Here is a 24,823-nt window from a genome sequence, read left to right as displayed (position 1 = left end):
AAAAAAAAGCAGTGATTACTTCGGTCGTGTAGCTATACATCTCGCGTTCTCGCAACTCGACGGGCTCCGCTTTCGTACGTGTAATCGACCGGCGCACCTCGACAACGAAGCAGTGTTGAACTCTGTCTGAGAGCACCGATGCCATTCCAGCACGCCTCGCTGATCAGCAACATCTACGTTTTTGCCCGCTCGCTGAAGAGAACAACAGCATAGCTTGCTTTATTACGCCGGCACACAGTCCTTTTTTTCGCGCGAAGCCAGGGCCTTGTCCGTACTTATTCTCTCTCTCTCTCTCTTTTTTAACTCGTTCTATTTTCACTAATTTGTGTGAGGTTGAGTACAATATGTAGAAGAATATGTAGCGCGAGCTGTAGCACTGATAAAGTACCAATTTCATTATCTTATTTATTTACGTACGCAGGTCACTGGTGAGATATTCGCGAGATCGTTCCATCGGGCGAATAGGCCGTCATACGCTGAAACGCGCAGTTTGAAAGGCAGTTGACTGCCTTCGGCTTAAGTTCCGTCGGAAAGGGGGGGGGGGAGAGGGGGGCGGGGGAGACCGCGCGTTGCTCACGCAGAGGGAAAAATTGTGCATCCGGCTGTCCTTGAAGCTTTTGTCTCGGTCGTTCTTTGTCCGTGTCCCAGATGGCGTCAGTGGACCATTGCACACTATCACTAGCACCCAAAGCTAATTGTGCGTGTATTCGCGGGCTTTCACGATCGGAAAAACGTCTTTATGTGGCACGTATTGGGGCAACAGAAAGCTGTGTGGAAAGTTTTTAATGTTACTCGAGAATTTTCTCATTGACACTTTTCATCGAATTATGCTATTTGAGAAGTTGGTTAATTAAAACTAATTATGTAATTAGGCAGAATAAAAAAATAATCGGGGTATCTCCAAGCGACGGCAAACAACATTGCTCTCGTTCTGTCCAGCTACGCGCATTTGCACAATTATAAATCTTGGTGCATGATAGTAGGGACACTGTGTATAGACAACCGAGTACAAATTGTATCAGAAGGCCGAAAATGTGAGGAATTGGTGGGAATTTACCAAAGCCTGAAGCAAGGATGCCCATTGTCTCCGTTCACGCTTTATGTGAAGGGCATAGAAAGACTGTACTGGAAAACAGTGAATGAGGGTTTGATTTATCCTACAAGCCTAATGGACAAATGGTGCAACAGAAGGTCCCTGGACTGATGTATGCGGACGACATAATGCTACTAGCGGACAATGCAAGACTTGCGAATATATGTAGCATCATCATCATCATCATCATCATCATCATCATCATCATCATCATCATCATCATCATCATCATCAGCCTGGTTACGCCCACTGCAGGGCAAAGGCCTCTCCCATACTTCTCCAACAACCCCGGTCATGTACTAATTGTGGCCATGCCATGCCTGTAAACTTCTTAATCTCATCCGCCCACCTAACCTTCTGCCGCCCCCTGCTACGCTTCCCTTCCCTTGGGATCCAGTCCGTAACCCTTAATGACTATCGGTTATCTTTCCTCCTCATTACATGTCCTGCCCATGCCCATTTCTTTTTCTTGATTTCAACTAAAATGCCATTAACTCGCGTTTGTTCCCTCACCCAATCTGCTCTTTTCTTATCCCTTAACGTTACACCTACATTCTTCTTTCCATAGCTCGTTGCGTCGTCCTCAATTTGAGTAGAACCCTTCTCGTAAGCCTCCAGGTTTCTGCCCCGTAAGTGAGTACTGGTAAGACACAGCTATTATATACTTTTCTCTTGAGGGATAATGGCAACCTGCTGTTCATGATCTGAGAATGCCTGCCAAACGCACCCCAGCCCATTCTTATTCTTCTGATTATTTCCGTCTCATGATCCGGATCCGCCGTCACTACCTGCCCTAAGTAGATGTATTCCCTTACGACTTCCAGTTCCTCGCTGCCTATTGTAAATTGCTGTTCTCTTCCGAGACTGTTAAGCACTACTTTAGTTTTCTGCAGATTAATTTTTAGACCCACTCTTCTGCTTTGCCTCTCCAGGTCAATGAGCATGCATTGCAATTGGTCCCCTGAGTTACTAAGCAAGGCAATATCATCAGCGAATCGCAAGTTACTAAGGTATTCTCCATTAACTTTTATCCCCAATTCTTCCCAATCCAGGTCTCTGAATACCTCCTGTTAACACGCTGTGAATAGGATTGGAGATATCGTATCTCCCTGCCTGACGCCTTTCTTTATTGGGATTTTGTTGCTTGCTTTATGGAGAACTACGGTGGCTGTGGAGCCGCTATAGATATCTTTCAGTATTTTTACATACGGCTCGTCTACACCCTGATTCCGTAATGCCTCTATGACTGCTGAGGTTTCGACAGAATCAAACGCTTTCTCGTAATCAATGAAAGCTATATATAAGAGTTGGTTATATCCCGCACATTTCTCTATCACCTGATTGATAGTGTGAATATGATCTATTGTTGAGTAGCCTTTACGGAATCCTGCCTGGTCCTTTGCTTGACAGAAGTCTAAGGTGTTCCTGATTCTATTTGCGATTACCTTAGTAAATAGTTTGTAGGCAACGGACAGTAAGCTGATCGGTCTATAATTTTTCAAGTCTTTGGCGTCTCCTTTCTTATGGATTAGGATTATGTTAGCGTTCTTCCAAGATTCCGGTACGCTCGAGGTCATGAGGCATTGCATATACAGGGTGGCCAGTTTCTCTAGAACAATCTGTCCACCATCCTTCAACAAATCTGTTGTTACCTGATCCTCCCCCAGCTGCCTTCCCCCTTTGCATATCTCCCAAGGCTTTCTTTACTTCTTCCGGCGTTACCTTTGGGATTTCGAATTCCTCTGGACTAATTTCTCTTCCGCTATCGTCGAGGGTGCCACTGGTACTGTATAAATCTCTATAGAAATCCTCAGCCACTTGAACTATCTCATCCATATTAGTAATGATATTGCCGGCTTTGTCTCTTAACGGATTCTTGCCAATTCCTAGTTTCTTCTTCACTGTTTTTAGGCTTCCTCCGTTCCTGAGAGCATGTTCAATTCTATCCATATTATACTTCCTTATGTCAGCTGTCTTACGCTTGTTGATTAACTTCGAAAGTTCTGCCAGTTCTATTCTAGCTGTAGGGTTAGATGCTTTCATACATTGGCGTTTCTTGATCAGATCTTTCGTCTCCTGCGATAGTTTGCTGGTATCCTGCCTAACGGAGTTACCACCGACTTCCATTGCACACTCCTTAATGATGCCCACAAGATTGTCGTTCATTGCTTCAACACTAAGGTCCTCTTCCTGAGTTAAAGGCGAATACCTGTTCTGTAGCTTGATCTGGAATTCCTCTATTTTCCCTCTCACCGCTAACTCATTAATCGGCTTCTTATGTACCCGTTCCCTCTTCAGGTCTAGGCTAATTCGAGTTCTTGCCATCCTGTGGTCACTGCAGCGCACCTTGCCGAGCACGTCCACATCTTGTATGATGCCAGGGTTAGCGCAGAGTTTGAAGTCTATTTCATTTCTAGTCTCGCCGTTCGGGCTCCTCCAGGTCCACTTTCGGCTGTCCCGCTTGCGGAAGAAGGTATTCATTATCCTCATATTATTCTGTTCCGCAAACTCTACTAATAACTCTCCCCTGCTATTCCTAGTGCCTATGCCATATTCCCCCACTGCCTTGTCTCCAGCCTGCTTCTTGCCTACCTTGGCATTAAAGTCGCCCATTAGTACAGTGTATTTAGTTTTCACTCTACCCATCGCCGATTCCACGTCTTCATAGAAGCTTTCGACTTCCTGGTCATCATGACTGGATGTAGGTGCGTAGACCTGTACAATCTTCATTTTGTACCTCTTATTAAGTTTTACAACAAGACCTGCCACCCTCTCGTTAATGCTATAGAATTCCTGTATGTTACCAGCTATATTCTTATTAATCAGGAATCCGACTCCTAGTTCTCTTCTCTCCGCTAAGCCCCGGTAGCACAGGACGTGCCCGCTTTTTAGCACTGTATAGGCTTCTTTCGGCCTCCTAACTTCACTGAGCCCTATTATATCCCATTTACTGCCCTCTAATTCCTCCAATAGCACTGCTAGACTCGCCTCACTAGATAACGTTCTAGCGTTAAGTTCATATTCCAATGGCGGCCTTTCCGGAGCCAGTGATTCTTAGCACCCTCTGCTGCGTCGCAGGTCTGACCGCCGCCTTGGTCAGTTGCTTCGCAGCTGCTGGGGACTGAGGGCCGGGGTTTGATTGTTGTGTTCATATAGGAGGTTGTGGCCAAGCGCTGCACCAGGGTGGCCAATCCTGCTCTGGTGAGGGAGTGCGTTACCGGTTCTGGTCACCGGGATCAGGCCACACTCCAGGCCTGTTTGTGCAATTTTATCAACACGCGGATTTTTTTTAATCCGGTGGAAAATTGCCGGCACCGGGATTTGAACCACGGACCTCTTGCACGCGAGGCGGGTGTTCTACCTCTACGCCACCGCTGCAGACTTTTAGTACCTTTAGTAAAGGGACGAGTAATTACGACGTGTGAACTCATCAGCGCAATATATATACCTCCGCGTATACGTAAATGAAGGAAAGACTTACTCAAGCACCCAGCAAGATAAACTGAAAATAAAGGAGAAGCGGAATGCAGCAATAATGAAACATAGAGCACTTTGGGGCCGCAATAGATATGAGGTGGTGCGTGAAATGTGGACAACAGCAATTGTGCCAGCGCTAACGTTCGCAAATGCCATTCTGTGCTTAAAATCGGATAGCTTATCCGGATGGAAAGTCAACCAATGGTCGGCAGGCCGGTTGACTTTGGGAGAGCCCACGGCGAAACCACAAATGGGGCAGTGCAGGGTGACATGTTTTAATAAAGAAAATAGTTTAAAAATTAATTAAAATATAATCTTGGAGAAGGACTGGGGAACATCGATAAAGAAAAAAAAAAAAGGCTGCTAAAGTGCACAAGTATGCGTACCTGAAAAGCGTGGACACAGAATGGAGGAAGAGATAAAGTTGGCAACCAAGTACAGGGTAATTGAAACTGTAATAGACAACCAGAAGTCATCAAAAAGAAAGTGAGAGAAGCAGAGACAGTGAATTGGCTGAAATGCATGGAGGTAAAAAATACCATGGAGAATGAGGAGAAAGAAATCAGAAGGGAAAATATCTACGATAATACGAAGGGAAGTGCCTTGCTATTTAAGGCTCGACCTGGTTGCCTAAGGGCAAAGACATACTGGAGCAAATATTCCAAACAAGATGAGGCATATGCATGCTGCAGCAAAAATCCGGAGGCCACTCAGCGCATCCTAATTTGTACGTTACCCGTAAGTATAACGTACACCTTCCAGAAGCGCTTGGATTTAAAGCGGGTAGAAGTGTCAACTGGTCAGCAGTCGAGATAAGCAAGAGAGATTTAGAGTGTTGGTGGATAAAACGCAGGGACGAGATTGATACCACCGGATCCGTTGCAAGTACAGGCAGCGGTGCACGGTAGATGGCTAATTTTTGAAGAAGAGAAAAAGGGTTTAGGGAGACGTATTAAAAAAAATATGTTAGAATGAAAAGCATACATGCGTATCATACCTGATCAACTCAAGCAGGCTAGGTGACTGTTTGTCACCGCCCCGTTTCAAAAGGCATGCCAATAAATCATCATCAGCATCACCGGTGGTGGTGGCGGAGGCGCGGCAGAGCTCGGTGGCGAAATCCGCCATGCCGTTTCAGAGGGCACGCTCATAGCATCCATCCATCCATCCATCCATCCATCCATCCATCCATCCATCCATCCATCCATCCAACAGCTATGGAAAGAAAGTGGAGAGAGAGAGAGAGAGAGAGAGAGAGAATTTATTCAAAAACCCCGGTCCGGGTTCGGCCGCTTTGTTCTAGTTGTCTGCCAAGCCGAGCGTCGTGATGAGCTCGATCATGGCACGTACGTAGTCGGAGGAGGAGTCCGCCAGCCACTCCTCAAGCGTCGTAGGTCTACGGGTGGGTGATAGCTTGGCAAGGCTAGCCTGAATAGTGGGACGGCTCCCCGGACAGTCCCGCAGTATGCGAGCATCATCCGGAAAGCCAAAGAAAGGGAGGAGAGTACGTTGGAAAGTAACGGTGAAGAGAGTAGTTGAGCGGAGGCAGAGAGCACGGTGGACGCCTGTTATCACTGGGAAGGCGGCGACAAACGCATTGCCAGGTAGAAGTAGGCGAGTCGGCGCCTGTGTATTTACTCCATGGCTTAAACTCTTGCCTCGCGCCCGATGACATCCCTGCCTACGTCGAAGGCCTTACGACCAAGCTCGCGAGTTAGTCGGCTGTAGCGCTAGTTCTCATTACCACACAAAAGAGAAAGAGAGCGAGTAAACTCCTTTGTCTCATTTTTCAAGAAGTAATACAAATACATTGCTACAGCTGGCTAAAGCGCATACGCGGTCGTGCGGCCTTTGACGTAGGCATTGAAGTCATGAAGCCAATGACTTCTAAACAAAGCCCAAGAGGCTGCCTTGCATTGTTCCGGGGTACATGCTCTGATGTAGTATAAGAGAGAAGGGAGCGCGACTAAACTATAGAGTATCTGTACCGCCGCGTTGTAGTTTTCTAGATGCACGGGTACTCGCACGGGTAGTGTAAAAGGCCCGTTTGATTTGCCTGCACCATTGTGAACCGTGTTCATGGCGGGACATGAGAAGTTCAGAAATTGTGCAGCTCGATTTTAGCAATCCAGGTTCAACGCGACTGTCGGAACGAATGCGAAGTTACTGACGCGGTGCAGGTATCATTTTTTTGTCTGCCTAATGTGCGGCGTCCGCGTAAGTTTGAGAGGTTCCGAACCGCAGGTATGATCGGACTCTGAGGTGTAAATACACCCTACGTTTTTAGACGCAGCAGGCGTGCCTAAGCGGGTTTTTAATGGCGTTTACGCCCGTGTGCTGCGGCATCTGCTACGCTGCTGCTTGGCTTCGTTAATTGCTGCTTGGCACCCGCACGTCTGCGCCAAGCTGGCACACTCAGTATGGAAAGTTAAGAAAAAAATTCGAGTAAACATGATCACCTATTGTGAATGCGAAAGCGTTAACGTAAAATTGAACGCCGCTGAGAGGTCATTCGAGTTACGAACTCCCTTCGGGCAAGCGAGTGCGTTGAGATGCTTGGCAACGGAGGCGCTCGTTTAGCCGAGTAAGCCACGGTTATTTTTACCTCACCAGTTTCGTCACGCCGGGATTGGAAATGGAAATTTCGGTCCAAGTAGCATGATGTCGTGAAGCAGAGCGCACAGGCCTCCTCGCAGGTTTAGCCCAGTGGGCAAGACACTCGGACGCTGAGCGTGGGGTCGTATAGTTCGAAACTCACTACCGCCAACGTCTTTCGGATTTATTCTGTTATTTCACAGATCGACGCGCTCTGGCTTTTTCTGGCGACGCTGGATTTGTCGCTCAATGGACCATTTGATGCTCTCGCCTCAAATTGTGCGCCAGCCCTTCACCTTCCCTGCAACCTTTGACACGAACGGCGTAGTTCAGATGGCATCATTGCTGCGCCGAAACGAATGACGGGGTGCAGCGCACCTCGGGAACTGGTCGGTGGTAGGCAACTGGAACAGACCTTCAAAAATACCCTGCCCTAGCGGCTACCCTACCGTGTGCAGGGCAAGATACCTTGCACGGAGAAATGTTTCTTTTGCAGAGTACAGTAGTAAAGGAGTGGGGAAAAAAGCAACGTCGGCAGGGCTGATATATGACACGCAGCAAGTGCCGTCGGGCGACTCCGCTGCCCTTAGCGCGCCGTTTCGTGTTGTTCTGCATTTGCATTCGAATGTGTACGCAACCTCCAAGTGACTCGACAAGAATTCCGGCTGCAGACGGCCGTCCTGTGTATGACGCCGCCACGCCTATACATTTGAACGCCGCCGCCGCCAAGTCTGAAGCCCGTGACAGGCAGAAATTCCTGCAGCTGCGAGCACGCATGCGCCGATGAGTCTTAGGGCTAAATTTAAACTCGTGCCCTGGGACGCGGTCACGCTTACGCCGCATATGTTTTTGTGACAGCTCAATTAAGTGCAAGTAGTCAGTAATTCGCTATGAGGACCTGCGGCAAGGCCTGTATGCGGATCCTTGATGTGACAGTTCGTGCCGTGAGAAAGACTGTTACTTTCGGATGAGAGCGCCAGGTCGCGAAGGTTCCGGTGCACAGATCCGTGTACAGAGTATGCTCCGTTGAGGGAAACGGAATCTGAGAGGTTAGCTAGAATCAAGGAGGAGAATGAATTTTGTTTGTGGAAAAGCAGATAAATCGGGCTTGAGTTTCAAGGCGGAAAATGGAACGAAAAAGGATCGATGGCGATGATGACAAGAATACGGTTGCGACGGATGCTGGTCAACATAGTAGCGCACTCGAATCTATTCAGTCCAAACCTGTTTCGGGCATAATTTAGACTATGGCCCATACTGTTAGCGCAGCACGTCTCGGGTGAGGCCAAGGACCCAGAATAATCTACTCCGAGAATGGCCTGGCATTGATGATTGCTAGAGGAGAGGAAACATTCTGTCGCTCGATCGGGTGTGCAGGGAAGACGCAGAGTTCTGTGCGTTATAGCGTCTCTGGTATGTGGCATGCAGTGGTCGCAATTTAGGCTGCTGTCATGACCAATGAGGTGCGCCTAGTGCCGTGTGCATGCCGCACCAACTCGTATTCTGTGCACCAAACCTGTGTCGCAGCGCTTGAGCTTAGGTGGCATGCGAAACCTCATTTCGGTGTCAACCGGTGCCGAAGGGACGTTGAGTCAGAATTAACGTCCATTTGACGACTGACTCTAAACGTTGGGAAGGGGGAATGTATAACTATGGCAGACATTGAAATGGCGAAAATACGGTGAAAATACGGTGAAAATACGGTAACGTTCCGCTGGGGCCTTGAAGGTATTGAAAAAAAAAAAGAAGGAAAACGAGAGACTCTCGGTGAAGCGTCTGCCAACGTTGGTGCCCGTCGCGCAGTCCCTCGCTATTCCAGTGCACTACACATGCTTACAAAAATAACAGCAGTGTTTGTTCCGGCTGGGCGGCAATGGTTAGCAGCTGGTGCACAGCCGGTCGCGTTCTGGTTATGAGTGTAGTACAGCCTAGAAGCCAGGCGCGTAGTTTGCATCGGCGGAATGCTCGTAACGTATACGTGCGTGAAATACATTTAGCGCTGGTGGTGCCGCGAGACTTGTGAAAGGTTCCAAAACAGGTTAAACAAAAAATTCGAAAGGACGCATACTTGTTCGCTGCTGATGGGCGTATGATCCTGAAGCGTATATGGTGTCACTCGCGCTTCCGGGGAATGTTGCTGGCTGGCTCTTTTGAATGCTTGTTCTCATTTCAGTGGCTATGGTAAACCTGTCACTTGCTTGCAGGTAATACCGAGATAATGTGGCGCACCCGTTTTATGATGCATATCTATAAGCGCGACATTAATAGCAGGAACCGCGGCATACAGGATATTTCACTTAACTTGGGCCGAACATTAAAAGTATGCAAATGCTACATAGCTGGACAGGACCAAGGTAATGTTGTTTGCCGTCGCTTTGAGATACTCAGATTATTTTTTGCATCCCGCGTAATTAGGTAATTAGTCTTAATCAATCAGCTTCGCAATTATAATTAGATGAAAAGAGTCGATGAAAAAATTGTAGAGCAACACGAGAAACTTCCGATACAGCTTTCTGTTGCTCAATACGTCCTACATGAAAGTGTTTTTCCGACCAATAAATAAGCCTGCGAATACACGCAAAGTGCCTCGAGCGGCCAGTCGCGCAGCAATCTAGCGTTGTAAGAGTTGAGGAGGGCGTCGGGATGAAACACTTGGGAGGTTTATTTACATATTTACAGTGAGCGTCAATTAACAGTCTTAGAGTCATTATGGGCCGGCAGCAACTCGGACGCTGCGGCCCGTGGCAAGAAGCTCGAAAGAGATCAACGAAGGAATGCTCTAGGAATGCTCTCTTGCTGCTCCCGGGCTGAGTCTTTTAAGCCCTTCGGTGTCTCGAAGACACGTCACATTCGGCCAATGGGAGAGCCCGCTCAGGTGACGCAATTTTCGGCCATTCGGCGAGCCCGCTCGGGTGTCGTCATTTTCGGCCAATGGTAGGCGCCTGTGCGATGGAGTCACACCCGGCGAAGAGAGTCGCTGCTTGGTCCCCCTGCGGTCTTGCCTTGCTGACTTGCAATGCGCCGTCACAATAGATGGATAGGGGCGACGCCGCCAGGTTTTCACGGCGCATTACAGCCGTCTTGCTTCGGGACCCACTTTACCCGCAACAGTGTCAGGCTCTCGCTTCACTTTCGGGAAGAGTCAAGCAGTGAATAGCTCCACCGGCGGCACACGAAGTGGGGGCCGCCAACTTGTTTGCACGTGCCGCGCCTCGGGAATGTGGTATCCGTGCTTCTGCGCTCCTTAATTAGCTGTGGTGCGATTCGATGTGGTCTGGGGAACTCGAAGTAGGCTCAGGAAACGATCCCGTATCTAACAGCGTGTATTGCCGAGCACCTTTCACGGTCGGAAAAACGCTTTTATGTACACGACGGTTGCTTTTATGTAGCAAGTATTGATCGAGCAACAGAAAGCTGTATCGGGAGTTTTTCGTGTTGCTAGACAACTTTCTCATAGACTCTTTTCATCTAATTATAATAATTGAGAAGTTGATTGATTGAGTAAGGCTAATTACCTAATTATGCGGGATGCAAAAAAAATAAAATTGGAGGCTTATCAAGGTTAAGCCAAGTGGATGCGAAGCATCCACTGGGCTTAACCTTAGCGTATCCTTAGCGTTTGGAGGCATCTTGACCGCATACACGCCCGGCGCAAAGACGCTGGCGCGGTTGCGGGCACAGAGACTGACGCGACGGCGGGTGCGCGCCGCTTCATCCCTGGCGTGACGTCACATACCATGTGATGCAGCGATGGTGGCGCCGCCGGGCGCGAACCGAAGCGTGGAGGCCTCCGCCGGGCGACGTCCGACGGCGCGATATGAGGCCCCATCTGCAGCCGGTGTGACGTCATCACGTGACGTCACATCATGTGATCTCACTTCAGGGTCAATGGTGGCCACCGCCGGGAGGCGACCGACGGCTCGATATGAGGCCCCATCTGCAGCCGGTGTGACGTCATCACGTGACGTCATGTCACGTGACCTACTTGAAGGTCAATGGTGGCCACCGCCGGGAGGCGACCGACGGCGAGATATGAGGCCCCATCTGCAGCCTGTGTGACGTCATCACGTGACGTCATGTCATGTGACCCCACTTCAGGGTCAATGGTGGCCACCGCCGGGCGTCGCGCGAAGGCCCGAAACCTACGTTAATATGCTTCGCATAATAATCTTGAGTATCTCAAAGCGACGGCAAGCATCATTACCTTGGCTCTGTCCAGCTGCGTAGCATTTGCATATTTTGAAAGTGTGGCTCAAGTTGGGGGGGCAAGTGAAACACCCCGTATATGGAAAAAAATAAATCGTATACGCATACTCCAAAAATTGGCGCCACGCCCGTTCGTCGTTCCCCGCCCGCCAAAAAAGGGGAAAGCCTAGTTCCCATGAGTGGGTGAAGCATTTGAATCGTCCCGGGTGTACTGAATACACGTTTGTCTTCGCGGTTCATTTTCTACCTGTGAAATACCTTCCCGTGTTACGAGTCGCGACTGCTCGGACAAGGAGACGCTTGTAAGATAATGTTGTCATAATGTTTAAAAAACAGCGCTAAAAACGTATATCGGACAATAGAATAGAGGATAGGACACACACAACGCTTACGTCAAGCCTTACATCAGGCATGCGCGCACGCTTGATGTAAGGCTTCAAAAAGCCATCGTGTTTTCTTTCCAATAAACGCAGTTGTAAGTCAGCGCCGTGTGTTCCTCTATTCTGTTGTCCGGTGTTTGTTTTGTAGCGCTGTTTTTTTACTTATTAGGGAAAACCATCAACTCGCCCAATCTGCCGTTCTTCAGATAATGTTTCTTCCCCGGATCGGGCCTGCGCAGTCCCGTGTTCCGACGACCACATTTGCACGAATCGCAGTGCGTGTTTGATTATGCATCGGGATGGGGGCGAAATGCGAAAACACCCGTGTACTTAGATTTAGGTGCACGTTAAAGAACCCCGAGTGAGTGAGTGAGTGAAGTAACTTTATTTTGGTCCAGAGAAGACGCAGGGAATACCCCGCGCCACCCGGCTAGTCCCACGTAGGGACCGCCAAGCCCAGCTTGACGGCCCGATCGCGGGCACTCTGGACGGCCAGGGTTTGGTCGTTGAGTTCGGGGCTGCCCAAGAGCGCAGCCCACCTATCCTCGCTGAAGGAGGAGCCGATGGCTTCACACTCCCACAACACATGGTCCAATGTTGCCCTTAGTCCACAGGCAGGGCAGTCCGCACTGGGATATCTTTCAGGGTATATGGCATGAAGAACCACAAGTGGTCGAAATTTCCGGAGTCCTCCACTACGGCGTGCCTCATAGTCAGAAAGTGGTTTTGGCACGCAAAACCCCATATATATTTTTAAAATTATGCGTCGGGTTTACCATTCACAGGAGCGGGCTCGCCGTGCAGTTGGAGTCTGCAGCGCGTGCCATCTCGAAACTGGATCGCACGCTTCAACCACACTGGGGCTCTGGCAGCTCCTTCACGTGGAGCGAATTCTTGTCCATTTGCTCGTAATCCTCGATGGATTGTTTTGTACGCGTGCTCTGCCGCGGTGCCGGTGTCCGAGTGAAATTACTTCTTTTCTAGCTACGACAACTTGGAAATAACTAAGTATGGGACGATAAGCTATTCCGGTAAAAGGAGTCTCCAGCAACTTCTTTTTTCATACAGTGTCGCTGCTCGTGCTTCCGCGCGGAGCGTGAGCGCGATGTTCACCGGTGATTGACATCTGCGCCCACTTGCTGCAGGTGCCATGTGATCGGGGCTGCAGCCATGGGCCGGAGGCTGAACCTGTCGCACCTGAGCCAGGAAGAGTGCGAGCGCATTCTCGCCGTCATCCAGCGCGACCTCGAGCTGCGCGCACGAGAGAAGGAGCGCCTCGGGTGAGAAGTGTGTGTGAATCACACTTTGCCTTCTCTCGACCTGTGGGAGTCGGTCACGGCGTGGTTCCCCTTCGAGGAGTGCTCGCGGAGCCCGGAGAAAAAACTGTCCTCGTGATCCCCTTGTAATCGCCCTTGATGAAGTTCTCTCTCTTCATTTACCTTAATTTTGGCATTTCCTAGTGCAGGGTAGCAAACTGGATATTCCCATCTGGCTAACCTTCTTACGTCTCACCTAATCTCTCTCTCTCTCTCTCTCTCTCTCTCTGTCATTCCCAGCTGTTCTACTTCATGGGTGTAGAGAGCGTGATTGTGTAACAAACTGAGCTTCTGTGAATGGTTTACTCACTCTTAAGGGCACGTTTTTACAACAAGTTACAACAACTACAACTACAACAAGTTACAACGGAACTGCTTTTTTTATTTTTTTACATTTTCCCCTCATTGGCAAAAAAAAAAAAAAAAAAAGTAATGCGGCTATGTCACTGTTGTACCGACGGTGCGGCGAAAAGGCGTTTCAGCAATTGTTTCTGAAAACGGCGAAGTCTGGCCTATCTCTGCCACTAGACAGAAGCAAAGATTTGGCTACGATTACCTGGGCGTCTCCTTCACTCAGTGTCCTCGGTCAGTTAAGTATGGAATGGGGGAAAAAACACGCTAATGTAATTGTTCTACTTCGTTCAAGGTTGGAACCGTCTGACGCATTGCAACACATCTGCGGGTATTTTCAAAGGGAAATGGCTCGGATACCCCATAATATATTTCTCTCTCCTCCTCGTCCTGCAAGTTTAACTGCAGCACGGTTATGTGTATCGCTCTCGCCCCGACCCGTTTCTCACTGTGCGCGCACCGCACAGTCTGCCACCCGAAGTCGTTCGCTTTCGACTCGGTCGCGTCGCGCCCTCTCGTTCGACCCGCGTTGTGCGTGAGTGCGCCCGCAGTAAACACACAAACGCGGTCGGTGCCCACTTGAGATCGAAGGCAGATCTGGGCTAAGGTTGTCGAAGGTCGCCGTTCGTCCCCACACCCCAACTGCGGTCCTCGCCGTGTGTGTGTGTGTCTGCGTGCCTTTTCCTCGCCGTTTCGCGCTTTCTCTCCGATTCGCGAGCAACGGCATCGTTTTTCTGCTCGCCTTCTTGTTCGCCGCCGAATCGGTTTCTGTCACCTTCGGCTGACCGAGGTCGACGCGCCGCTCGATCAGGTTTTGCTTGCGGCCAGCCCTGCGCGTGTGTTTATACACCGTGCATTTACCCGTTTTAGGCTGTCTGGCCCCCACCTCCTCTTTCTCTCTCTCCCTGTCTTACGGTCTTACCTGCTATATGCAGCTGTTCTCTGTGCGAGCTTCGATTTCGAGAGGAACGTGGCGGGTTTCTCTTCCATTTTCGCGATGCGGTACGCGCTCCGAACTAGCGGGCAGCAAGAAAAGCGCGGGCAGTGGCCAGTCGGTGAGTTTAGCGCTGCGCTACACGGGTACATTACACACGCACACTGCGCGAGGAGCGAAGAGCGCGCGCGCGGCATTCGATGTGTGCCGGCCGGCCGGAGCCGCCGCGCTGTATTTTCCTCTTACGCGCGGAGAGTCTCGTTTCGGCCGCTGGAAGCGTTCGAGCAGTTGGTCCCCCCCCCCCCCCCCCCAACGCTTTCTCCTTTTTTCCTCGTGTAATCGCCGAGCGGCAGCCTGCTTTTGACTCGTTCTGCCTTCACCCTCTTGGTCGCTGGCGAGAGCGTTCCGAGCTCTGGCCATTCGAATGCCCGACAGAACGTGCGTACACACTGTCGTTTACAAGAGTTTTCGCCTCGCGGAGCTGTGAAGAAAGACGAATTTCCTTGAGGTCTAAGCTTGGTGGCGCGTGCAGTGCCTCCATCGCCTGACGGATTTTTAGGCCGTGGTGAGTGTCTGTATGTGTGGGGCGGGGAGAGAGGGGCAAACGGAATATGTAGTATCCGCATTGCCCCTCCTCCTTGCCAATCACATAGCGTCGACCAGAGTGAAAAATGGAAGTATAGAAACGACTAGGACCTTTTGCCAAGGCTTTCTCTCGCTGTAGTGAAACAGGTCAGGAGGCGGTGTGGTTTCATTGTCTGTTTATTAACGGCTGCCCAACTTCATCACACCGTGAACAAATTCTGTATGTGCATCAAGTTTCGCATGACCTCTGAGTCTTGTGCGTTCCAAAGTCGCAACAGCGTGGTATGCCACAATTTCTGAGCCTGCGTTCCTGGCGTGCTGCCATGTCTTTGCTTACGGCCAGGACGACGGCTGCACAAACGCTCTGAAAGGCACGAAAAAAAAAAAGTGTTTTTATCTAATTAAATTAAGAGCGCCGAAGGCGTGGATAGTCAACTGCCGACCCGATACGTCACGAGAGAGCGGGCGCCGGGAACAATGGGCGACGGAATGTCATGCGTACGTGTTATGGACGCCAACTGTTATATACAGAGGAATATGTTATCATGAAGGTATGCTTCAATCAGTTTTCGTACCGTTGCTTGTTTACGACTGCTGGCACACGCACGGTTGAATTTCCTGCGAGAAGTAACGTTTCGCGATTCGGAACGCCGTACAGCCAGGCCAGCGCCGCCTTCTAACCGCTTTCATTCATATCAACGCCTAGCTCCTCTGAAGCCGCGTTTGCCCTTCGGCGGACCGCGCGCACGGTAGCGCTCCCTCGAGGCCGCGCGCTCGTTGGCTGGCGAGTTTTGTGGCACACTTTTCTTTCGGCGGCTTCGGCGGTCTAGGCTGGTTTGCTGACCGTGTTGCTCGTCACACCACGAGCAACGGAGCAGTGCCCTGCTGTGCTCTCGTACAGCACTGGCCGTGCCGCGGGTGGTTCCCGATGCTATCTGCGCGCAGCTCGAGCCGTGCCGCGTGCCCTGGTACAGATCCAGTTAGAAAAGTCTGGCCGTCCGAGACACGGTCGCATAACGGCCGGGTGCATATGGATCGCGCTGCGTGGAGCTGCGATAAGCCGATGCGCGTGCACGTCTCGCTCGCGCTTCGCCGCTTCGGCGGAGCCGTTTCGCGAGGATAAACGAGCCGCTTTTGTTTGCCCTTGCGTTTAACACGTGGGGTCCTTGGCCTTTGGGCCGTATCGGCCGCGCAAGGAGAGGCCTTCCCTTTCTTTTGCGCAATTCTTTGATGGCAGTGCGATGTGGCCGCATAGCTCACTCTCAACACCTTTACTTCTGAGTAGTTTCGCGGTTTACCTTGAACTTATTTAGTTTTCTTACATTGTGACCCTCGCTAATTTGCTGCTTCGTTCTCTCTCGCCTTATTTATATACAGTGTAGACGACTTCGTCTGTTCCGTCTTCGATGATGCTACGGAAACGGTGCCGCTATGGGTGCGCCTGCTGGTTTGCCAACATTTTTAACACGTTAGCTCGGGCCCCGTTTCGCAGAAATTCTGGCGTTCATTCCGAAAAATCATTCCGAACCACGCATGCCAAACTACGCAGACCTTCCGTGTACCGCAGAGACGTTACTGAAATAATTGAATTTCTCAAAGTAAAATGCGTCAGAAATATTGTAAAGTACGGCTTACAACCTACAGACCTTATAGCGTCAGATTGTAACTTGATTGTACGAGAAAACCTAATTCTGTTACGCGGAAATTCAAACACAAACCCCTTTTCCGGCGTTTGTAAAATTCATAGCGCGGCGCACCCGGTTCCTTGCAACACCTCCAGATGTCGCTCGCCTCCGTGCATCCGTGGCCCACGCAAGAGGCCGCATTTCTGCTAGAAAGCTGGCCTTCGAGCGTAGCGTTCGCCGACAGCGTTTGCCGGTAAACGTTACGGTAACATAAGCTGCAGTTGCCCGCGCTAGGGTTTTCATTAGGCGTCTTGTAACAGTGAAATTTCCGGATCGAATAAAATACATATACTTGAGGGAAGTGATTTTCGTATATCGAATCTAATATCGAATATTTTCTCCATCTTCGACAGCAACACTTAAGATAAGCAAAACAAGAAAAGCAACGAAAACAGGATATGTGCTGACTACCAACTGAGTTTATTACAGAGACCATATGCTAAGAATTTTAATCTGGTGGCACAACCAAAACGCATGTATTGCCGTATCTACCTTCTAAAATTTGTTTATGTATTATGTATACACGTGGCTATATCACGATAGGCATGTTCAGTGTGTAGCGAGTTATCTAGCGATAACGAAAGCTACATGATATCAATCAATCAATCAATCAATCAATCAATCAATCAATCAATCAATCAATCAATCAATCAATCAATCAATCAATCAGATATGTTTATTAGAGTGCCCAGTAACAACCTCCAGTGTCATGGTGCTGGCGCACGCGGCAAAACAATGCACAGAAAAAACATTGCACACCCACACATACACACGAGCGCACACATAAAAAGAAAATAATAATAATAATAGCTGTGGTATATATGCGTCTTGTTTAAGAACGACAAACAATAAATCAGTCGTAGTTCTGGTTGGTCATAAGTGACGTTGACTATCATCACGTAGGCAGCACCAGTCGATGATACCGTGACCTAGAAATTATGCGGATGCCGATAGATAATCAAGGCTGTTCTTTTCTTTTTTTGTTCTCCTATTCAGACTAAACGGGGCACGTTGGTTAACCCATACCTGGGCCTTTTATGCTTTGGAAATGCTGCGCGGTTCTGCTTTTTGTTCGTGCAGGACAAAGCTCTTACGTACGTCTATTACAGGGGACTTGCGCAGTATGACCTTCGCCTCGTCATTTTGTCAGGTGGCGTATACGGCTTCTGGAGGGTCGTGTGACTTGGTTGCTTATTGGTGTGACTCGAAAACTTCCCACAAAAACAGCGAACAGGAAAAACAGCCGCAACAAGACGTGGCCCGTGTTTGTGTCGTTCCTTTTCCTCTTCCTTGTCCATTGTCGACTTGTATACGCTTAATTGTAAAGACTCTCGGAACATCAGGTCAGGTTTGCTGTTTGTTCACTCGAGAAGTTTCCATACGTTTCGATCGTTCCCACGCATTCGAGGTTTTAAGGCCCGTTTTCCGGAGCACGCAATTCAATGCGTGGCACAACAGTTGATTTGCTCGGTCGTTGTCTTTGAGACGCGCTCCTTTCGCCTGATCTGGCGCTCCGTGCATTTCGCGTTCGCTTTGTTGTTGAGTGGGCGTTGTTCGTTGTTCGTTTGCGAGCACCAAAATATCCGTTTATTAAGGTTGAAATCAGTCGCACGCTTCGCCTTCATTTCGCTCTATTGCCAGAAGGCCGCGTGAGCACCTTGGGGGAATTTCACGTGGTGACGCAGGTCTACGCGTCGATGGCCAGCATGCGATAGGAAGGGTAATGCTGCTTTTCGGGCAGACGTCATAGTAGCCAAATATAACATATCGCCATCGTGGTGATTGCTTTTTTTGTTGTTGTTGTTTTGTTCGCATGCGAGGGTTGTTTTGAAAATGTTTGCGCCACTTATCTCTGACCGTATGGTCGGCGCCAGATATGAGCTGTCTTAGAAAACACGTGGTGTGTTGGTGAAATATATGCAATCGACAGTGCGCTACAGACTGCGTTACGCGATCACCTCATAGAGGGCTCTGTCCTAACTTCGTGCTACTTCGTGGGGCGCTGCGTCGCGGTGCTTGTAAACAAAATGGCGAATCCATTCACGTCAAAACAATTTCAAGCATTGCGTCTGCGTACTCGTATACACGTGCCCATAGAATTTCGCAGCTGACGGCGAGCATTTTTTGAGGACAGGTGCCGTCTACTTAAGACATCTTGATAGCCAAACATGGCCGCTATATAGCGCCGTCACAAGATGAAATCCTCGTTGCCTCGGTGGAGCCGAGCCAAGCCAGCGAAGTGTGTTTCGGCGCTCGTGTGTTTCAGTGTCTACTTGTCGTCCTCGATCGTCTTGTTGTGAGCTAAAAGCTTCAATCAGCGAAGTCTTGCGGCCGGGAAATCTGCTTCGCACGCGTTCCTCACTCGAGCTTGCACCGCATGCACCACGCCTGGCTGTCGTTCGGTGTCGCCGAGTCGGCGCGCAGCAGCGTGGCATGCAGTCGACACTAGACGCTCGTCACAGCGCCGTAATCCACCGCGCACTGCTTCGCGAGTAAAAAGAAAGCGGGAGCGTCGACGCTTTCGACTCTCGCTTAAACGTCCTCTCGGCTACGTGCTCGAGGGCCATTATGTAGTATAGTAGCTATTCCTTCACGACGAACAACACACACTTCATCATTCTGCCGGTGACTGTGATCGCAGTAAAAGAGGCTGCGGCGGAGGAGGGCCGCTTCACAAAAGACGGGGACGCCGAAAGAAAGAAAGGAGGCCGTCTATAGCTTTGCTCGGCCATATAGTACAATGGAGACGAGCGACCGATTTTGAGCGCAGTATTGTCAAGTAATAACCGTTGCCCAGCCACTTATTTTCCTTCGCGGTGTCTCAAGTCTCGCGCTTTGTGGCAAATCCTTGACGGCCTTGATGCGCGCAAGTGAAAGCCGACTCGTTGCGAATTTATTTTCCTTTTGTATTCCTGCGTGCGGACGTTGCACTTCGTCGAGACCGCGCGTAGCGTCGTTCTGTGCATCGGCGGGCGATGGTCGTGCAAGAGCGCCCTACCGTAAGGCACCCGAAAACATTTTGCGACCTGTCGCGGTGGCTCGGTAGCTGCGGCGTCTTCCTCCTGAACAACAGGTCGCGGGTCCGATTCCCGCCCGCGGCTGCTACGAAAATATGAAGACACTCCTGTACTGAGATTTAGGCGTATGCTACAAGGAACCCGGGGTGGTCGAAGTTTATCCGGAGTTCACCTCTACGTCGTCTTTCGTAGCCGACTGTGCAGCTTCAAAAACATATTGCGGAGGACGAGATCTCGTCCACTCAATTTTTCGGTGGTGCAGTGTGTCGTTTAAGAGAAAGAGACTGAGTTATATATATAAAGAGAGAGAGGGGGGGATCTTTACCAGAAAAGCGTCTGGTTGTCTATGAAGGGGTTGCCTATGAAGGGGGAGGCGAACAGCGAAATGAAGATGAGGAAATGTTTCTACACTTTTGCTATAAATGTGCCGTTTAGAACGCTCTTTTAACTATAGGGGTGTGCATGTTCGTGTCTCCAATCAAATACGAGTGGAATACGAATATTCGGCGGGCTGTTCAAATATTTTTTAATGCTATGCTGACCGCATTTATTCTACGTCGAGATTGTCCTGATAAAAAAAAATGCTTTTTTTTTTAGACAACACAACATACTGCTCGATTGTAGCGTCGCTCGTCTGCACTGCAGAGTGCCGTGTACCCTCAGGAGTTCAACACGTCGTACACTGAAATAGAAAGGAAAACCTTCTCGCAAAGGTTAGAGATGCCGACCCACTCGACGCTAAACCAACTTCTACTGGTGTTTCGAAAAAGGTCGATTTATTAGCGCTCCGAAACAAACGCACCGCGAAGCTCGCTTTCGCAAGCGACAAAATGACGCCAGCCATTCGGAGGAGTTGCGCCACTATACTCTCGGAGACGGGCAACCGGATCCCGCTGACGTTTTCGTTGCAGCACTCATTTGCGAATGCTTAAACGTTGATTAAAAAAAAAAAACGACATATCGAAAACGAAATGCATTTTGCACGCTTTTGTGTCACTCCATCGTCGCGCCGTACGCAGCAGGGTCGTTTCGTTGCCGCGTTCGCGTGCACGGCGTGGCGGCTGCTTCGGTCTCCCGTTTAAGCTCGCCTAGCCCGAGCCGCTGCCTTGTTTCGAGCTCTTCGACATCTTTCCTTAATCTGGCTTTTCTAGTGTACTTCGCGAAATATACACACCGCAAGGTGCACTACGAAAAGTGCTTTCTTGAGCGCACTTCCTTAATCATCTCGAGTAGCATATTTGGAATTTGGCTGTGCTAACCTCTTCAGCTCCCATTACAGCTTTCTGTTTCTACGTGTACGTAGTTCACGTACAAATAATCTATAACAGATTGAGTAGCAGCCTTTTATTATGCACTCGCAATCCTCTGTCGTGGCACCAGGATCGGCTGCCGATCTCTGCACGCACTTCGGCAGTTGTGAAACACCAGTGAAATACAAGGAAAAGACCAATCGAAAGCGAAGTAACCTAACGTAATTGGTGACTCTCTGCGTAACCCTTTAGGATATTACTATTGAACGTATGGTGTAGACATTACGTAAAGTAATCCGTTTAGATTTTTTTTTTCTGGTATGCGACGCAGAACTTCTCGTTCGTAGATGTGGGCATTGCACGAAGTGGCCGATTATTTGACGCCTCTTGCTTTCCTTTTTTCCCCTTTTTTTCTAGATAGCATTGTGGCAAGTCGCGTCAGTTTCCACAGTGTTGCACTCCTAGAATAAGTACTACACTAAGTATATAGGGCGTATATATTTTTTTTTAGCTGCAGCAAATTTTTTAAATTTGCCTGTGGCAGATAGCACAATTCTAGCCCTTGATCTAAATTACTAGATGAGCTGACCATGACTTCTACAAGAAATAATATGCTTAAAGAAGTAATTAGCACGATTGCGCTAATTATTTTATTAATTATGTTATGGCACATATTTTAATCTACGAATTGCAGCTAGTCAGTTCGCAAGGTGTATCCACTTGGAACGAACTCTCAGGACTGCACCAGTTTCGAGTTATTAATTTTCAATGTGTCTGACAAAATGTATTGGTTTGTCGGACTTGCGTGCCGTATTCTATAACGGTCACTATGGGAAACTGTTTTAGATAAAGGCGCTCTTGACATGACAAGATTAATTCGTATGCTGGTGTCCTTCGCCGTCAGCGAATTCTTGTAATTATTGCAATGACAGCTTGTGTACTAAACAACGCGACGTGATCGCAGTCTAAAAGAAAGCGTGCAAAGGCGCCCATCTGCAGACTCTCGATATAGACAGGTTAGGTAGCGCCTATAGTCCACAGATTTTCACTCTTTTGACTAATGACCTAGCACTTTTGAACTACTACTGTAACTAAAAAAAGTTCGAAATCCCACAGTGGCTGTTGACGGTTGACGTTATTGCCATTAACGTTCAAGCAATTTAGCGAAGCACCGTATTGCCGAATGCACCTTTATGTTGAATCTGCAATCGTCATTTCTAGACATCCATTGCTTCGGCTATATGCGACATACACTGTATCCGGGCTGGGCCCACTTTGCTATGACACTCGCTCACCACGGTCGGCCATTACTACGATGTCATGACGAAGAAGCAGTGACGTCAATGAAACGACGAAGGCGGCATGACGACGACGGCATGACGATCCTGAAATGACGATGTCATAACGACGACAGCTTGACGCCGACGCCGTCAGGACAATGAGATGGCGTGGCCATGTGCATGACGAGGTTCGGATGGCCACGAGAGCATCACGACGACCGCACGACAACCAATGCACGACGACGACGCAATGACGGCGATGGCATGACGACGGCGGCACAATCACGACTGAGTGACGACAGCTTGATTACGATGGAACGACGAAGGTGGTATTACGACGGCGGCATGACGGCGACTGTAGACGATGACGGCGTGACCACGGCGGCAGAGTCGGATGACGAAGCTGGAATGACGACGATGGAATGACCACGAGCACATACGTATAGTGGCCCAATTAAGCTAGTAGACAACTTGGCTCACTGGGTCGGCTTAAGAGGCTAGATAGATAGACTCAAAATGCGTGTAGCAGGCAAAATAGGCTAATTGCGTCAAAAACACTAAAGATGCAAAGAAGTCGATTAATAGCCTGCAGACAGTATGTAAACGGTTTTGATAACGGAGAAGATGGCGCAAACAAATTAATACTGCGCGGGAATACAGCAATCTTTCTTCCCGCCTTTCTTTTTTTTTCTTCGCCAAATCCGCATCTCCGTAAACTTCGCACGTATTCCGTCCTCCTCCTTTTAGGGCCTTTTCTCTGTCCCTCCCTTGCAGAGTAGCAGGTAGGCGAATACTACGGTGACAAACATCTCTCTCTCTCTCTCTCTCTCGCACGCACACGCACACGCACACACACACACTTTCTCTCTATTTGTATTTTGTACTGGAGTATTCAGCATCATTCAAATCGTGATCGACGCCAAGTAATGTCCATCCTCGGCACCTCGGGAAGGTTTGCTTGAATCTCACGTCGCGCGAAAGTACTGCGTAAAGCGACCGTTCCGTGCCATACGTGGTATGCAGCTTACAAAGAAGGCGACGCGGTTGTTTAGAGAGCCGTACAGCGTGAGCGTGAGAGCGCTTCACGCTTACAATTGTCAGAATGCGCTGGCCGCTTCTCTTCGAACATGCCGTAAGAGTTCGGGCACAATTCTCGCGAGCGGGGACTGTGCGGCTCTCTCTCTCTCTCTCCATTTTTTTTCCTCTTCTATTTCCTCTTGCGTAAGCCTCGTTCGAGGAAGAGCTGGGGGCGTCTGCTCCGTCCGCATCTGGGCGCCGTCAACCGTGGATGCGGCGCTGCGCTCGGCATACGCACCCCGCGTCGCGCTTCGTTTCCGACGTCGGCGCGCGCCGTTAGCTAGACGCGTGCGCGTACGCACACACACAGCCGTCTCGTGTCGTGTCAGCGTTTGAGGGACGGACGACCCGACCCGTGCATGCGTCCTTCCGTCTCTGGCAGAACAGACTTTAATCGACGATATCCGCCACGTTTCATTGTTGCTCTCGGTAATACGCTGCCAGTTTCCTTTCGCCGCAGCGGCAAATTGAACCTTCATGGTATGCAGTCGTCCAAGTATGTGGAGGGCAGTAGAGCGCAGGCGCAGCTTGTTTCTTAATGTTTCACTACGAGGGGTTCGAATTGACATTATAGGCAGTCCTCATCTGTGCCATCACGTGTGTGTTTCTTGATCTCGTGTACTTTCGCGCCGCACTTCATTCTCGTGATAGCGCCGTATACAGACTCGGTGGATCTCAAGCCCGCGCGCCGCACACGACGCGCGAATTCCTTTCGTTTGGCCCGCTTGGCCCTTGTAAATACGTACCCCGTTCCCACTGAGACAGCGAAAGCCTCAGGCAGCCCCATCAGACTACCAGAGCATGCCAATGTTGGCTGACCGAGATAAGCCATGAAGTACTTAGTATGCGGCCCACTGCCTGACCTAAGTTCGAGTGCTGAGTCATGCTAATCAGTCAGACCGCTCATTTGGAGACCGTCCAACGTTTGCGCAACAACAACAACAACAAAAGGTATTTGTTCTGAGCAGAGAAGGTTGCGTTTGAACGCGGCAAAAGTTGCGCAAGCAGCCGTTTTCGCGACGTCGTTTAGTAGTCGCACGGGCTTCGGAAAACGCTCTCCGATGCGAGTAATTTACGGTGCACGCCTTACTTCGGCACTTGGTCGGCAGGATCATGTGCCTATAGTTATGCTAAAAAAAGCCTACCTTTTGTAGGTCTGGTAACACGTGACAGCTGTGAAGGAGCATGGCAGGAGCATGGATGGAAAGGCAACTAGTGCACCTTTCCATCGACCGGCCTTTGTACTATAGCATATGTCACTTACTACGGGAAGAATAGGCAATACGCAGTACGTACGGGGAAGGCCGCGCCACTTTGCATTGAGCTGAGCTAATGGTGCAGCGTGCACTTGCCTATATACTCTTGTTGGGTCCTGCTTTTATTGAACACATTCTATGAGTGCGAAGTTTTCACTGCGAGACTTGAAAAAAAAGAATTCTTGCGTTTTACGTGCCAAAACCGCGACCTGATTATGGGGCACGCGCCGTAGTGGGGGACTCCGTATAATTTTGACCACCTGGGGTTCTTTGACGTGCCCCTAAATCTAAGTACACGATCCTTTTGGCGTTTCGCCCCTA

At 49.6% G+C, this 24,823-nt stretch overlaps 1 protein-coding gene across 1 annotated transcript in view; it reads left to right on the top strand.

Moving 5' to 3' along the window:
• The window catches only part of LOC142571636 (uncharacterized), a 105,890-nt gene that overhangs the window by 7,041 nt on the left and 74,026 nt on the right, over positions 1–24,823 (top strand). Inside the window, exon 2 of the mRNA XM_075680153.1 lies at positions 12,897–13,031. Coding sequence (XP_075536268.1) covers positions 12,922–13,031 — 110 coding nt within the window. The 5' untranslated portion in view covers positions 12,897–12,921. The remainder of the gene's footprint in view (positions 1–12,896; positions 13,032–24,823) is intronic.

This window comes from Dermacentor variabilis, chromosome 2 (assembly GCF_050947875.1).
Source record: "Dermacentor variabilis isolate Ectoservices chromosome 2, ASM5094787v1, whole genome shotgun sequence".
Classification (NCBI taxonomy): Eukaryota; Metazoa; Arthropoda; class Arachnida; order Ixodida; family Ixodidae; genus Dermacentor; species Dermacentor variabilis.
This window is presented reverse-complemented; position numbering and strand designations above follow the sequence as displayed.